The sequence below is a fragment of the Aotus nancymaae genome, unplaced genomic scaffold (assembly GCF_030222135.1).
Source record: "Aotus nancymaae isolate 86718 unplaced genomic scaffold, 86718_ANA_hifiasm-v0.15.2.pri h1tg000072l, whole genome shotgun sequence".
NCBI classification, from domain to species: Eukaryota; Metazoa; Chordata; class Mammalia; order Primates; family Aotidae; genus Aotus; species Aotus nancymaae.
In genome coordinates, this window is record NW_026988487.1 from 8,773,513 (window position 1) to 8,786,579 (window position 13,067).

Below are 13,067 nucleotides of genomic sequence, written 5' to 3' on the forward strand. Positions count from 1 at the left end.
ATGCCTTTGCAGTTAGATGGCTCATGAAATCATAGCCACGTTCAGGCCAGTGGAAACGATGTAAGCCACTCTGGGTTTGGCCTCTGAGACATCCTACATGATCCTTCACACGCTCTTACTTCTTTCACCTGAGGGCTGGCTACATGCGGAGTATTCATAAGGTAATTCTGAGGTGTTAGAAGAAGGAGGAATCCAATTTGGAACCTTGAAAACTTATTTGACTCCAACATTATTCTCTCTCCAACACCCACCAGCCTTCATTGGACTGAATTGTGAACAAGAAAAAAACCACTAAGATTTTTTGTTGGTTGTTTATTATAGCATTTGATGTAATTTAACCTGATTAATATACAACAACATATAAAAATTTTACCTATTGTGGTACATTGCAAAAAAAAAAAAAAAATTGGCCAGATTTCTTTATTGCTCCTTGTATCCAATCGCTTTGCTATTTGACTTGGACTTTGCACTTTCTCTCACTAAGGAGGCAAAGTCTATTTCCCTACACCTTGAATCTGAGCTAAGCTGTGACTTCTTTCATGCAAATAGTAGCAGTGTGCCACTTACAATTCTAGGTCTCCAGAGGCTTTGCATGCTTCTGCCACTCACTTAGAATCCTGCTCAGCCCCAGTGACAACAAGCCTTGATCTGCTGGAAAAGGAGGAACACGAAGTCAAGACACCCCAGCCAACCACCAACCAATTACATCCTAGTTCAATGTTCAGCCAGCCTCCTGCCATCCACAGCTGACCACAGACGCATGAATAAGCTCAGCTAAATTCAGCTAAGCCTGGCCCACAGCAACGAGAATGCCCAGCTGATGGCACGGTGTCTTTTAATGCTTATTATTTAAGCTACTGGATTTTGGGGCAGCTTGTTACACAGCATTAGCAGAAACACCTGTATTTTAAAAAGATCTACTAGTCATATCCCAGCAGGACTCACTAAGAGGGTGGCAGAACTTGTTTTGCTGTTATCAACCTACTGTAGTCTCCAAAATTGGAACATTCCCCATTAGAGGAGACATCACTGGGACCAGGGGTTAAAGGGTTCCTGATAAGAACTTACTCCATTCTGTCTCTCTGCAAAAAGAATTACAGGTGTTTTTTTTTCTTTTTTTTTTTTCAATGAAAGTCTAGGCTAATTAAGGGAAGCACTGAGAAAACACTCGGAGAAATTGATGGGAGTCAGAGAGAGGACCTGCTGGAATTGGGGCTTAGCTTATCCCTCCCTGGTGAGAAGCTTATTAGGATGCGGGTCATGTAAAACCACTCTGTTGCTCCCAGCAAAGTAAGCATCGTGGAGTAGTTTTTGACAGCTGAATTTTATGCTGTTTGCGTTGGAGGGTATATATTAATATAGTACCTGCTACTGTTTCTCACTCAGAAAATTTTGGAGGCAGGGAACTTTCTAGGGGCACTCTGTGGTGGGAAGCAAAGGAACAGAAAATTGGTATACTAAACTCTTCTATAACCAATTAGAGAAGCAAGGAGGTGTAAGTTTCCTATGTGAGAAAGGAATAGGTAGTTGGACTTGGACCATTTTAGCAGAACAATGTCTGTATTAGCCTCCGAGGGCTGCTGTAACAAAGTAATACAAACTGGGTGGCTTAAAACAACAACGTGTTCTCTCACAGTTTCAGGGGCTAGACGTCTGAAACAAAGGTATCAGCAGGGCTGTGTTCCCTTTAGCAGAGGACTGTTGCCTGCATCTTCCAGTTTCTGCCTGCCCAGATGTTCCCAGCTTGTGGCTGGCAGCATCACTCCAACCTCTGCCTTCATCTTCACATGGCTGTCTTCCCTCCATATCCGTGCTTTCACATGGTGTTCTCTTCTCTTTGTATGTCTGTTTCCAAATTTCCTCTTTTTATGACATCAGTCATTGGATTAGGACCCACCCTAATGACCTCGTCTTAACTTGATTACATCTAGAAAAACCCCATTTCTAGGTAAAGTCACATTTACAGGTATGAGATTAGGACTTCAATGTGTCTTTGTGTGGGGGAGGGGGGCAGCGAGGAGCAATTTAACCCAAAACAGTGCCCAAAAGGGCTGGCTTCTGGGTGAGGGACCCCAGTAGTAAGAGCTGTAGACAATAGCAGAAGATGGGGGACGGGGCAAGATGAGAGCATGCAGCAGTACAGGACCTCCTGAAAAGTGGGCATGAATCACTTTAAGGAAACAGGTATTTGGACTTCTGCTTCCTAATGGGCATAACAGCCAAGGGAGTACCACGTAGGGCCCCAGTCAAGACAAAGAGCTTCTTGCTCCTTTCCCTCAAGTCTTCTTCCCAGTCCCCTACATGTTAAAAATGGAAGAGACGCAGAGGAGGAGAAAGTGTCCCAGGAATGAAGGAGCAGACCCCTGTAACAATCATTACTGAGGACCAGAGCCAGGGGAAAGGTAGCACTGGAGAGAGAGGAGGAGACAGTGGGGCTGAGTTCAAGATGAGACTAATAATTAAGCCAGACTTTGTAAAATCCGAGTGGATATACAGGTAGAGATTTGCCCAAGATATGATCAAGAGGTGCAGAAAGGAGCTTCAAAGGCCAATATGTGGAAAAAAAGAAAAAGACATACTTATACTTCATCTAGTGAGTCAGTTTGGTAGAAGAGTTATAGATGTTCAAGTCTACACTGGGTGACTGTTTGTTTGTTTGTTTATTTAGAGATGGAGTCTTGCTCTGTTGTCCAGGCTGGAGTGCAATGGTGTGATCTCAGGTCACTGCAACCTCTGCCTCCCTGGTTCAAGCAATTCTCCCGTCTCAGTCTCCCAAATAGCTGAGACTACAGGTACACGCCACCATGCCTGGCTAATTTTTGTAGTTTTGGTAGAGATGGGTTTTCACAATATTGATCAGGCTGGTCTTGAACTCCTGACCTCAGGTGATCCACCTGCCTTGGCCTCCCAAAGTGCTGGGATTATAGGTGAGAGACATGGTTTCTGGCCTCAACTCTGTGATCTTGACTAATTTTACCACCTCTGAGCCTCAGGTGCCTCATCCGTACAGTTTGTATAATAATTTAAATACACACACACAGAGACACACCCTTTACAAGCTTGTAGAAGAACTTTCTATGTTTTGGGATGTGTTGCCACTGAGACCAGAATCCACAGATGGTGTCTTGTGTTTTCACGTCTTGGTTATATGGCATCAGACAATGCATTCAGCTTTTCTGAGCTTCAGCTTTCTCATTTATAAAAAAGGGCCATGAGTCATGGGGCTAATGGGAAGATTAAATGAGATGTGAAATTGCTTTTTTATTTTGCAAAGTGTTGTACACTTGTAAAGCATTTCAGGAATGTTTCCTACTGTCTGTGTTTTTATGATATCAAATAGCTGTAGCATGTTGAATTAAATGTAAGAATTTATACTACTTGAATTCTGTTGATGAGAATTTGTAATGAGCAATCAACCTTGTACAATATGAACCCCCTAGAAAGTCTTAAAAATACTGATGTCTGGGTTCCACCCGCAGAGATCTCCACTTAATCAATCTAGGCTAAAACCTGGGCATCAGGGAGCTTTTCAAAGCTCCCAGGAGATTTGACTGTGGTGTGGAGTATGGGGAGGTGGTTTGAAAACCATAAACTAGAAAGTTCTGCTGCTGTGGCTGAATGACTGACTGTTTTGGTTTTTTTTGTTTACTTCTGACAGTTGTTAACTGCACTGCAATTTTTGTTGACAGACTAGGAACATGTTGATTTGGGTCTGATTTTCTGGCTAGTCAGTGATTTTTTTTTCTTTTAGCTTAGATTTTGTCAGTTTTGATCAGCTGCTTTATCATTTTCCGCTTGCTAAATGAAAAGTGTACCTGTCACCTTAAAAATGAAAATTGGTTGTTAAAATTCCAAATTATGACAGGAAAAATGACGTTGTTGTGAATCTGAAAGAGGGTTTCCTTCCCACCACTGAAACAATTGCTTTTATTTTTTAATAATCTGAGGTATCCTAGGAGGGCTGCAATTACACTGTAGAAAAAACATGTGACATTAATAAGTCAGAATAATTCAAACAGTGCAAAACAAACACATTAGTAAGTGCTGAGCAGAGAAACACACAGAAAAAGTAATCTTTAGTTGAGGGGTCAGAGGAGATGGAGATTGGCATGTTGAAATCAGATTTCTGGGAGAAGGCTTAGACATGCCTAGGAGCCCATGAACTGGTGTAAGGCCGGTTGCTGTGAGGCAGCAGTATAATAGTCCTGCAGGAGAAAAATTAGATTTCAGAGGGGTGGCTGAAAACATGAGGTCAAAACTGATAAAAAGGCAGATGTGTTCCTAATAGAAAACCCTCTTGCCAGTGGCCAGCTGCTTCTCTTCCAGCCAGGTTTGGAGGGCAGGGGCAGCAGGCTTCTTCTCTTTTACCCATATAGGAGAAGAGTTCATTCAATCGATGAAGGGCTATCCAAAGTGGGCTGAGACAAAGAGGTTTTCTTCTTCTCCTCCCGCTTTCCCTCCAAAAGCAGCAAGGATGAAACACCAGGTTTAAGAAGTGACTTGGTAGCTGACAGTTTCTGTAATACTCCCAGTCTCAGCTGCTCTCCTAACTACAGGGTGTAATTATCCTTGTACTTAATTGGAGGTTCAGGAGAGCTTATTAGCTTGCTCTATTGTTGCATAATTCAGGAGTTCAGTTCGAGCTTCCTTAAAAGTGAAACAAAGGCACTCTGCGGTGCAGGAAGCAAGGCTGGACAACTGAGGAGTGTTACACCTGGCTCCATGCCCTCTTTGTTCTGCTGATAATTCACTGGGTAGCAACAGCCAAGTAGCCGACCTCCTTGGGCATCAGCTTCCTTCCTTGTCAATGAAGAGACAGACCTGGGTTAGTATTTGTGAAAAGGTGCTCCCTGAAACACTTGCTTTTCAAGAGCCTTCGTAAAAAAATGGTTCTGTGGCCTTAAATAACATAAGGAAATATTGTGTACCAGGCCTGCCTGTGGTGTATACAATAGATTGTCTCACTCAACATCTGTTCCAACATCCCCCCAACTTACTACCTAAACCCTATATTTCCCAAACTCCTTTGCACTAGAGTTCCAGATATGATTAGGCTACCAGACAGATGCATTTGCAAAGAAATGAATTTGAAACTGGGGTAAGTAGGCAGGGAGATATTTATTTAACTGTCATGGAACGGTTCCTGTGGCAGTTTCCGGATCGTAACTGAGTTCCCTTAGCAAGCTAGTATTCTGCTGTGATTCTGAAAATTATTCCTGCAGGCCCAGCATGGAGCTTGCATTGCCAGTGTTCCAACAATTTTATAAGCTCTCAATTCCTTGTATCAAATCCCCTGCTAATTAAAATAAGTGGTTTTATTATCTGCCGCTGAATTTGACTGATGCACAGCCTCTTGAGTATTCACAACACATATAAACCTGTTCAATGTTCTCAAATTTCTGGCGTTAAAGAAACTGATTTTACCTAGCATGTTTCAAACTTACTGACTTTAACTACAAGCCAGGGATCTTATGTTGACTCTTCCTACACATTTCAGAAAGCAGTATACACTTTTTTTTCTCATTGTCTTAGAGAGGGTAAAGAGGAGGCAAAGTCTATAGCGTTTAGAAAGCTGTGAATTCTGATCACTTCTTTGCATCTAGCCTTCTTGATGTAGACTGTGCAACTAAGGGGTTGATGAAGAAAGATGTTCATGATGCTTCTGCCTCTCATTTCCTTGTAAGAATTCCTTCTCTTAGACATTTTGCTTCTCTGGGTGTGAAGAGACGCCCTAGGGTCCGAGTTATTAACAAATACTGCAGGGGATTCCAGTACTGCTGTTGCATGGTTGGTCCTCTTTCAGAACTGCACAGGCCTCAGAACGAAACTGTCAGCATTATGCTCACAGTTGTCTTCCTGAAAACCCTCCCCCACCCATGTAGAACTTCAGCTTGAGACCAGGTATCTCAGCAGTCCCTCCCCCTTCAGCAGCTGGCAGGGACACCTTGGTCACACAAGGAATATGTTAACTGCTTTTGGTCAAACAGACATTTTGCCATCAAAACAGAAACACCCAGGCAAGCTTGGGTTTCTCTCTCTTCTTTCTGCACACTGCAATAGCTCTGTCACTATGCTGTTGGAGGTATATTTTTAAAGTTCAGTCTCAGATGAGGATATGAGATTCTTGAAGGCAAGCTCTGTGTCTCAATTATCTGTGCTTTTTAGTACCTACAATGCTGATTGCACAAAGAAACATGCTATTATTATTCTCACTATTTTAATATCCAGATGCATCCTTCTAAAATGGTTACTGCCTTAGGACATTTGAAGGTGGGAAAAAAGGAAGATAAATTTCTACTCCAGGAAGGCTTGGAATGAAGAACACAAATAGCAACTTGTTCTTCTCTCCTTTGACCTCTAATCCCAGTTTTTAAAAGTCTCTTGCCTGCATATCCATTGGTGATGTTCTCTCCTTGCTTGCAGTTCTAACAAAGGCAAGAATGCCTAAATACTTGGTTGAAGGAGTATCTGTGGCTTCAACCTGAGTGTGTTTTCCAAATTCATGCAACATACTATGCCCCTAGGCCTTTGAGAGCTGCTGCTTGTAATCCCTAATGCTATGGCTTACACATGCGTCTATCAAATTGTGTCTTGTCTGAGCCTTCTGGGCACGAGGGAATATTCCCTTGATCAATATGTTCGATGGGCTAACAAAATTTTGCTGGATATCAAATACTGCCTGTGTTCTGCTCGGCCCTGGACGTTGGAGTATGATTTACAACATCCCATTTGTTTTGATCAGGACTCCAAGCTAAATTGAGGGCTTTTGGGGCTCTAAAGTGCTGCAAAAACTTCAGCACAATTCAGTGTAAATGGTTTAAGAGTTTCAAGAGAGCATGCTTCTCCTCTGGGGCAGTTTCCTCTTGGTTCAGCTTTAGTCATATATTCCCTGGGAACACTGCAAAGTGCTGCATGCTTCACACTGACACCCACTCTGTCCTTCACAAGGGTGTTGACTGAGGTGTTTAGCCTGTTAAGACAGACAGCTTGGATCCTGGATAAGAAGGTAGTTAGAAGGTGGTTAGAGATGGTCTTTGAATGTGTTTGCTTAGGAAATATCACTCAGGGGAGTTTCAGGAGTAATATTTGAGCAACATCATAGAGGTGAGGATATTAGAGCTGAGATTAAAATACTTGAATTCTTTTATTTGACAGATAAGAAACCCGAGACCCAAAGACGCAACTATGAGATACAGAAGCAAAGTTCTCAGGCTTGGAATCCAGAGTCTTTTCTGACTATAACAAGTAACCTCCAAGATTTATACGTTTGAAGGAACAATCTGCAAAGAAACTTAAATTCTGCTTTCTACATACTTCCTCTGAATTTCTCTAAAGGCTTTTCAAAAATGAACAATTTATCCACAGTGCTGGTCCAAATAAGGGAAGTATCCTCCCACCCAAAGGAAAGTTTTTGAGTGCTTGTATGCACCTCCCAGCCCAGTTTCCTTACCCAATGCCAGACTTCAAAATTAGTGGTTTTCAAAGTATGTTCCCTAGACCAACAGCATCAAATCGCCCCAGAAATTGTTAGAAAGGCAAACCCTTGTGTGCAGACCTACCGATTCACACATTTAGAGGCGGTCCTAGATCTCTGTGTTTGACAAGCCTTCTAGAGGACTCTCATGCATGCTCAAGTTTGAGAACCACTTAATAATTTTGAATTCTCTTTGCACAGTGTTATTTAGAAGCAATTGGAATATTCGCATTCCCCCTGACAGACCTTGCCTCCTGCCTTTTGTTGCCATTCTTTAGTTTCATATCTTTGGATTAAGACTTCTACCTCTAAATTTACCTGGAATATAAAACATGTTAAGCCTTCAAATTCTTCATGTATCCGTGTGTACAACCATATCAGAAACTTCCTTAACAGCACATTTCGATAGAGTATATTTATAATGTATTTATAACTTATTCATGTCTGAAGCCTGACTTATAAAAATGTAGGTGAATTAGAATAATGAAACAGGTGTATCTACGGAACCCAAGCACAAGGAGGAAGCCCCTGAGTCTTAGGAACTGACTGAAACCAGAACCGAGTATGCCCACAGCACCCCTGCTTGTCTCTTATATCTGTTCTGCTTTTGGAGTCAGTTTTGTTCTCTCTCTTTTTTTAAATCATTGTTATTTTTTAAAATTTTAAGTTCTGGGGTACACGTGCAGGATGTGTAGGTTTGTTACACAGGTAGACATGTGCCACGGTGATTTGCAGCACCTATTAACTCATCACCTAGGTATTAAGCCCAGCATGCATTAGCTATTTTTCCTGATGCTCTCCCTCTCCCTGCCCCCACCCCCAGCAGGCCTCAGTGTGTATTGTTCCCCTCCCTGTGACAACACTGGCTTTCTCTGCCTCTCAGTCCCTATGAGAAAAAATGGCTACAGCCTGCAACTCCTAAGTGGAAAAGATCCAGCCACCAGGAAAGAGCCCAGATGTCTTTCCCAGTCTCAATTCCAAGTTGTCAGAAGGGGATTTAGCTTAGGTAGGATCAGCTTTTCACCTGAGGTCAATTGCTTGTGTGTTGTGTGTATAGGAGCGTGCCCATTGGGAGCCCCATGCACGTAATGGTGTGAATGGTGTAGGGTAGAGTTTTCTGAAAATAGGGGAGGACTGGAAAGTTAACCTGATATACAGCTTGGATCCTGGATAAGAAGGTAATTAGAAAGAGTTCTATTGAATGGTGGAGGGGATGTGAAAAAGAGGAGGGGAGCAGAGGGATGCAAAATAATAAATTTCCCAGATCGTAATTTTAGTCAGTATTTGTCATAGGTTGTGTTGTGTTCCTCAAAAAGATATTTTGAAGTCCAGCCCCAGGTATCTCAGAAGGTGACCTTATCTGAGAATGGGGTCATTGCAGATGTAATGAGTTAAAATAAGGTCATTCTAGAGTAGGGTGGTCCCTAGATCCACTACGATGATGGCCTTACAAGAAGAGGGAAATTTGGACACAGATGCAGAGACACAGAGGGAAGACAATCATGGGAAGTTGAAGGCGAAGCTTGGAGTGATGCTGCCAAAATCTAAGGAGTCTGGGGCTGCCAGAAGCTGGAAGAGGCAAGGAAGGATCCTCCCTTAGAGATTTTGGAGGGAGCATGACCCTGCCAGCACCTTGATTTCAGATTTCCAGCCTCCACAAGTGTGAGACAGGCTTGGCCTGTCATCCCAAGCCACCCAGTTCATGGGACTTCATTATGGCAACAAATACACTATTCTTTAGCCCTTTTATGCATGTCCAACTGCTACCTGTCCCATGCTCCAAGAGCCACAAAAGCCTAACATCCTGCAGTCCCATGTTTCCTAGCCTGGTTTATGACAGCCATTCGCCTTTGGCTTAAAAACCTTCCTTCCTTATTTTCTGGTTTCCACTTTGCTTCTGGTTTATTGACTTCTTACCTCTTCTGGCCTCATCATTCTTTAGATTTTGATATTCTTTACTATCTGTTATAACCAGTTTCAAATTATTCCAATTGCAAGGGACAGAAACTTAAATATGGAGGATTTATTAGCTTAGAATTATAAAATGCAGAGGTAGTCTCACTTCAAGAACAGTTGGTGGTAAAAACTCAGACATTGCCATTGTCACTAGGACAATGTTTCCTTTATCCCATGGGTCTGCTTTCCTTATCACTGTCTCAAATCTCCATCAGGCTCTCCCATCTGGTACACGGTGGCTACCTGAAGTACAACCAGGCTGAGGTCTGACCAGCAGAGTGACTAGTAGGACGTCTCTCTCGACAGTCCCAACAGGAGTTGGGAGACCACAGACTGCCTATTTACCAGTAATGAAAACTGAGGGAACATACTATTTTAATTGATTCCGACTGGGTCATGTATCCTGCCCTGGAGGTTTAGGCTGAATTCAGCTGAATCTGAATCAAGTGTACCCTCAAAACACTTGCTGAATGGGAGATTGACGTTGGGAAGGCAAAAATAGGGGGTGTCTAGTGCATCTTCAGCCTCAACTTAGATTCTGCATTCTTCTGTGTTGCAATAGGCTAGCAAATACCTACCGTGGTATAACAGGACCCAGCCCTGTTGGTTCACTTAGTTTTTTTTCCACCCTGTAGGAGAAATAGGAGAATGAGTGCCTTATGAGTTCAACCAAGGAGTTTACTCATACAAAAAAATCAATCAACTGACATAATTAATATTTTCCAATTCATAAAAATGACATAACCTAATGGATAGAATTTGCTAAATTATATACTTTTAGTCCAAAAATGTTTTTAAAAACCTTTGGTAACTGATACTATTTATGTATACTAGAAACTTAAAAAAAAGCACTTTAGTCCACTATTATGTCTTTAATTATTTTTTCATTAAACATACCAAGTTCCCCAAGGACAAGGTTGAGTCAGTGGGCTCGTGTCTGCCTGTGAGGTGGGGGCTCTTCTCTATCCTTGTCTCATCTATTTCTCTGAAGCACCTTCCTTCCATGGCCACCTAAGGCATATTCTTTGCAGAACTGGGAGACTTCCTGGGTTATCTTCAGCAAAATAGACTGCTAGTATTCACAGAAACAGCATTCTTCTCCTTCAAGTTCTTCCCGAGCCTAGGGCTAAACTATCAAGTATGTTTTTGAATATATGCTGGCTTCAACTCCATACCTTTGTCCTGCCATTGTTTCTTCTGGGACACATTGAAGACAAAGTTATAACTTTATGGTCTTCTCCCATGAAACTTTCATTGGTCACCTCCATGCTAAGACTGCATCAATAAGAAATAAATACATAGCCCCGTTCTAGTAAGAGTGACTAATAATAAGCCAAAATTATACAAGTAAATCTATACTTCCTGTTGTGTTAGATGGTGAAAAGGAGAGTGCTGGGGGAATGTACATCGAGGGGATATAAACTAGTCGATGGTGGAAGGGGAAATAGAGAAGGTGTCCCTGAGACTGTGGTATTTAAATAGAATCTTGGTGGAGTAGTAGGACGAGTCTGGTGAGATGGGGATTGGATGGTGGTATGGTGGATTTGATCATAGATATGGTGATCACAAGAAGGAGTCTGGCATGTCTGAAAAATTAAAGGATGACAGTGTGTAGGTAACAATGAGTAGAAGGAAAGTGAGATGAGCTTACTCAAGGGAGGAGGTGCAGCCAATGATGAGGGAGAGTCTTGTGAGTTTAGACATAATGCTGCAAGCAGTGGGTGGTAAAAACAAGATTTCAGACAGTAGCAACCTAAATAGATTTGCATTGGTAAAGGCTATCCTGGCTTCCGTGTGCTTAACGGATCAGGGAAAGACAAGGATGGGTCGGGGTGCGCAAGACTCTTACATTATATTTGTGTGGTGTTGCATCATCCCTGGGAAACTTCCTTTCTTGGGTAATGATGGTACTTGCCTTTGATAAATGTGCCTCTTAGAAGATTCAGATGCACTTAAAACTCAACATGTCTAAAACCTATCTCATAATCTTTTTCAATGCCCCTTCACCCTATAAAATCCCAAACCTGGCTCAAAGTTGGTACAAATAGCACCAACTTTCATTTGGTTTTGTAATCCAGAATCCTCATATTTCTTCTTTCTCTTTGCATCCCTCGCCACTTCTCACTCCAAATCCTTTATCAAAATCGTCTATTTTATACATCCTCAAATCTGTCATATCTCTCCGTCTCTGCTACTATCTTCTGAAAGATGTACCATCATCTCTCTTGCCCAGAGAACTACTGCCTCTTCATTCACTTCATTGTCCTCACTCAGCAGACTTCCCTCCAATCTGATCTTCGCACCAGAGTGTTCTTTTCAAAATGCATCCTGGGTGCTGTGGCTCATACCTTTAATCCCAGCACTTCAGAAGGTGACAGCTGGGAAAATTGCTTGAGGCCAGGAGTTTGAGACTAGCCTGGGAAATATAGAAAGACCTAATATCTATCTACAAAAATAAAAAATAAAAAGATAACAGGACATGATAGTGTGCACCTTTAGTCCCAGATAGTTGGGAAGCTGAGACAGGAGGATCTCTTGAGCCCAGGAGATTGAAGCTGCAGTGAGCTATGATTGCACGACTGCACTCCAGCTTGGGTAACAAAACAAGACCCTGTCTCAAACAAAAGAGACCAAAATAATGCAAATTTAACCATATTTCCCTCCTGTTTAACATGTTATAAATTTGCTTGTAAGCTTCAGACAGAATTCCTCAAGACAGCCTGCAAGCCCCATTCAGTGCCTGGTCCGTAACCGCTCTCAGCCTCATTCTTCTCTGCTCCAGCCACAGTGACATCTGCCACGGAGGTTGTCTCTGCTGTCCTCTCTGCCCTGTTCTCCTCATTTTGTTAACACATATTCCTACCTCTCATCTCAGTTAAAGGTTTGCTTTCTCAGGAAGCGAACAGGTCAAATTTTCCTACTATAGCATCTCTTAGCTCCATATTGGTGCTTGCTACGGTTGTAATTTTGCATTTGTCTCAGTTAATTTCTCTTCCTTCACCAGATTGTAAGCTCTGTGAGGGAAAACTTAGCACTGGTTTTTGCTCATCATTGTAGCCCAGAATCTCAAAGACCTTCCATGATATTTATTGAATGAAGAGTGATGAATAAACACATATTAAATGGTGCTTTTTATTGAATATCTAATGTGAACCAAGGACTTTATGAACCTTGCTCCAGACCTCACCACAGTCTGGAAGACAACTCGGATTTAGTTTTTAATTTTAAAGATAAAGAAAACGGGAGCTCAGAAAAGTGTGCTCATCAGAGATTATAGCGCTTGTAAGTGAGCTATTTAACCTATACGGTTTTAAAAAGCTAGTCTATCTGTTTCTACGGGCTGTGCAGTTTCAAGCATACAGGTTGCTAAGGCTGGGGGGAAAGTGAAAGGCATTTGATCTAATTCTTTCAGCTTGCTAAGAAGGAAACTGAGGCTCATGGCTAACAAAACAAAACATACACATTCACATAGAACATCCATAGGGGAGCACAGACAGAGTCTGTATCTCTCTTGACTTTGTTTTTTTCTATTATCATGTATCATTTTAATCCTTTAGTAAAGAGTAGGAGCAGTGACTTAGCAGATTTCTTTTTTCGTTGCTGCTGCTTCTCAACCCCTGTGAGCTTCAATATCTTT

The 13,067-nt window shown here is 42.0% G+C and overlaps 1 protein-coding gene across 1 annotated transcript in view; it reads left to right on the forward strand.

Annotated features, from left to right (window-relative positions):
- PCTP (phosphatidylcholine transfer protein) overlaps positions 1-7,808 on the forward strand; it is a 78,134-nt gene extending 70,326 nt beyond the window's left edge. Inside the window, exon 6 of the mRNA XM_064367579.1 lies at positions 7,156-7,808. Within this exon, the coding sequence (XP_064223649.1) occupies positions 7,156-7,236 (81 nt within the window). The 3' untranslated portion in view covers positions 7,237-7,808. The remainder of the gene's footprint in view (positions 1-7,155) is intronic.
- The last annotated feature ends 5,259 nt before the right edge of the window (positions 7,809-13,067 follow it).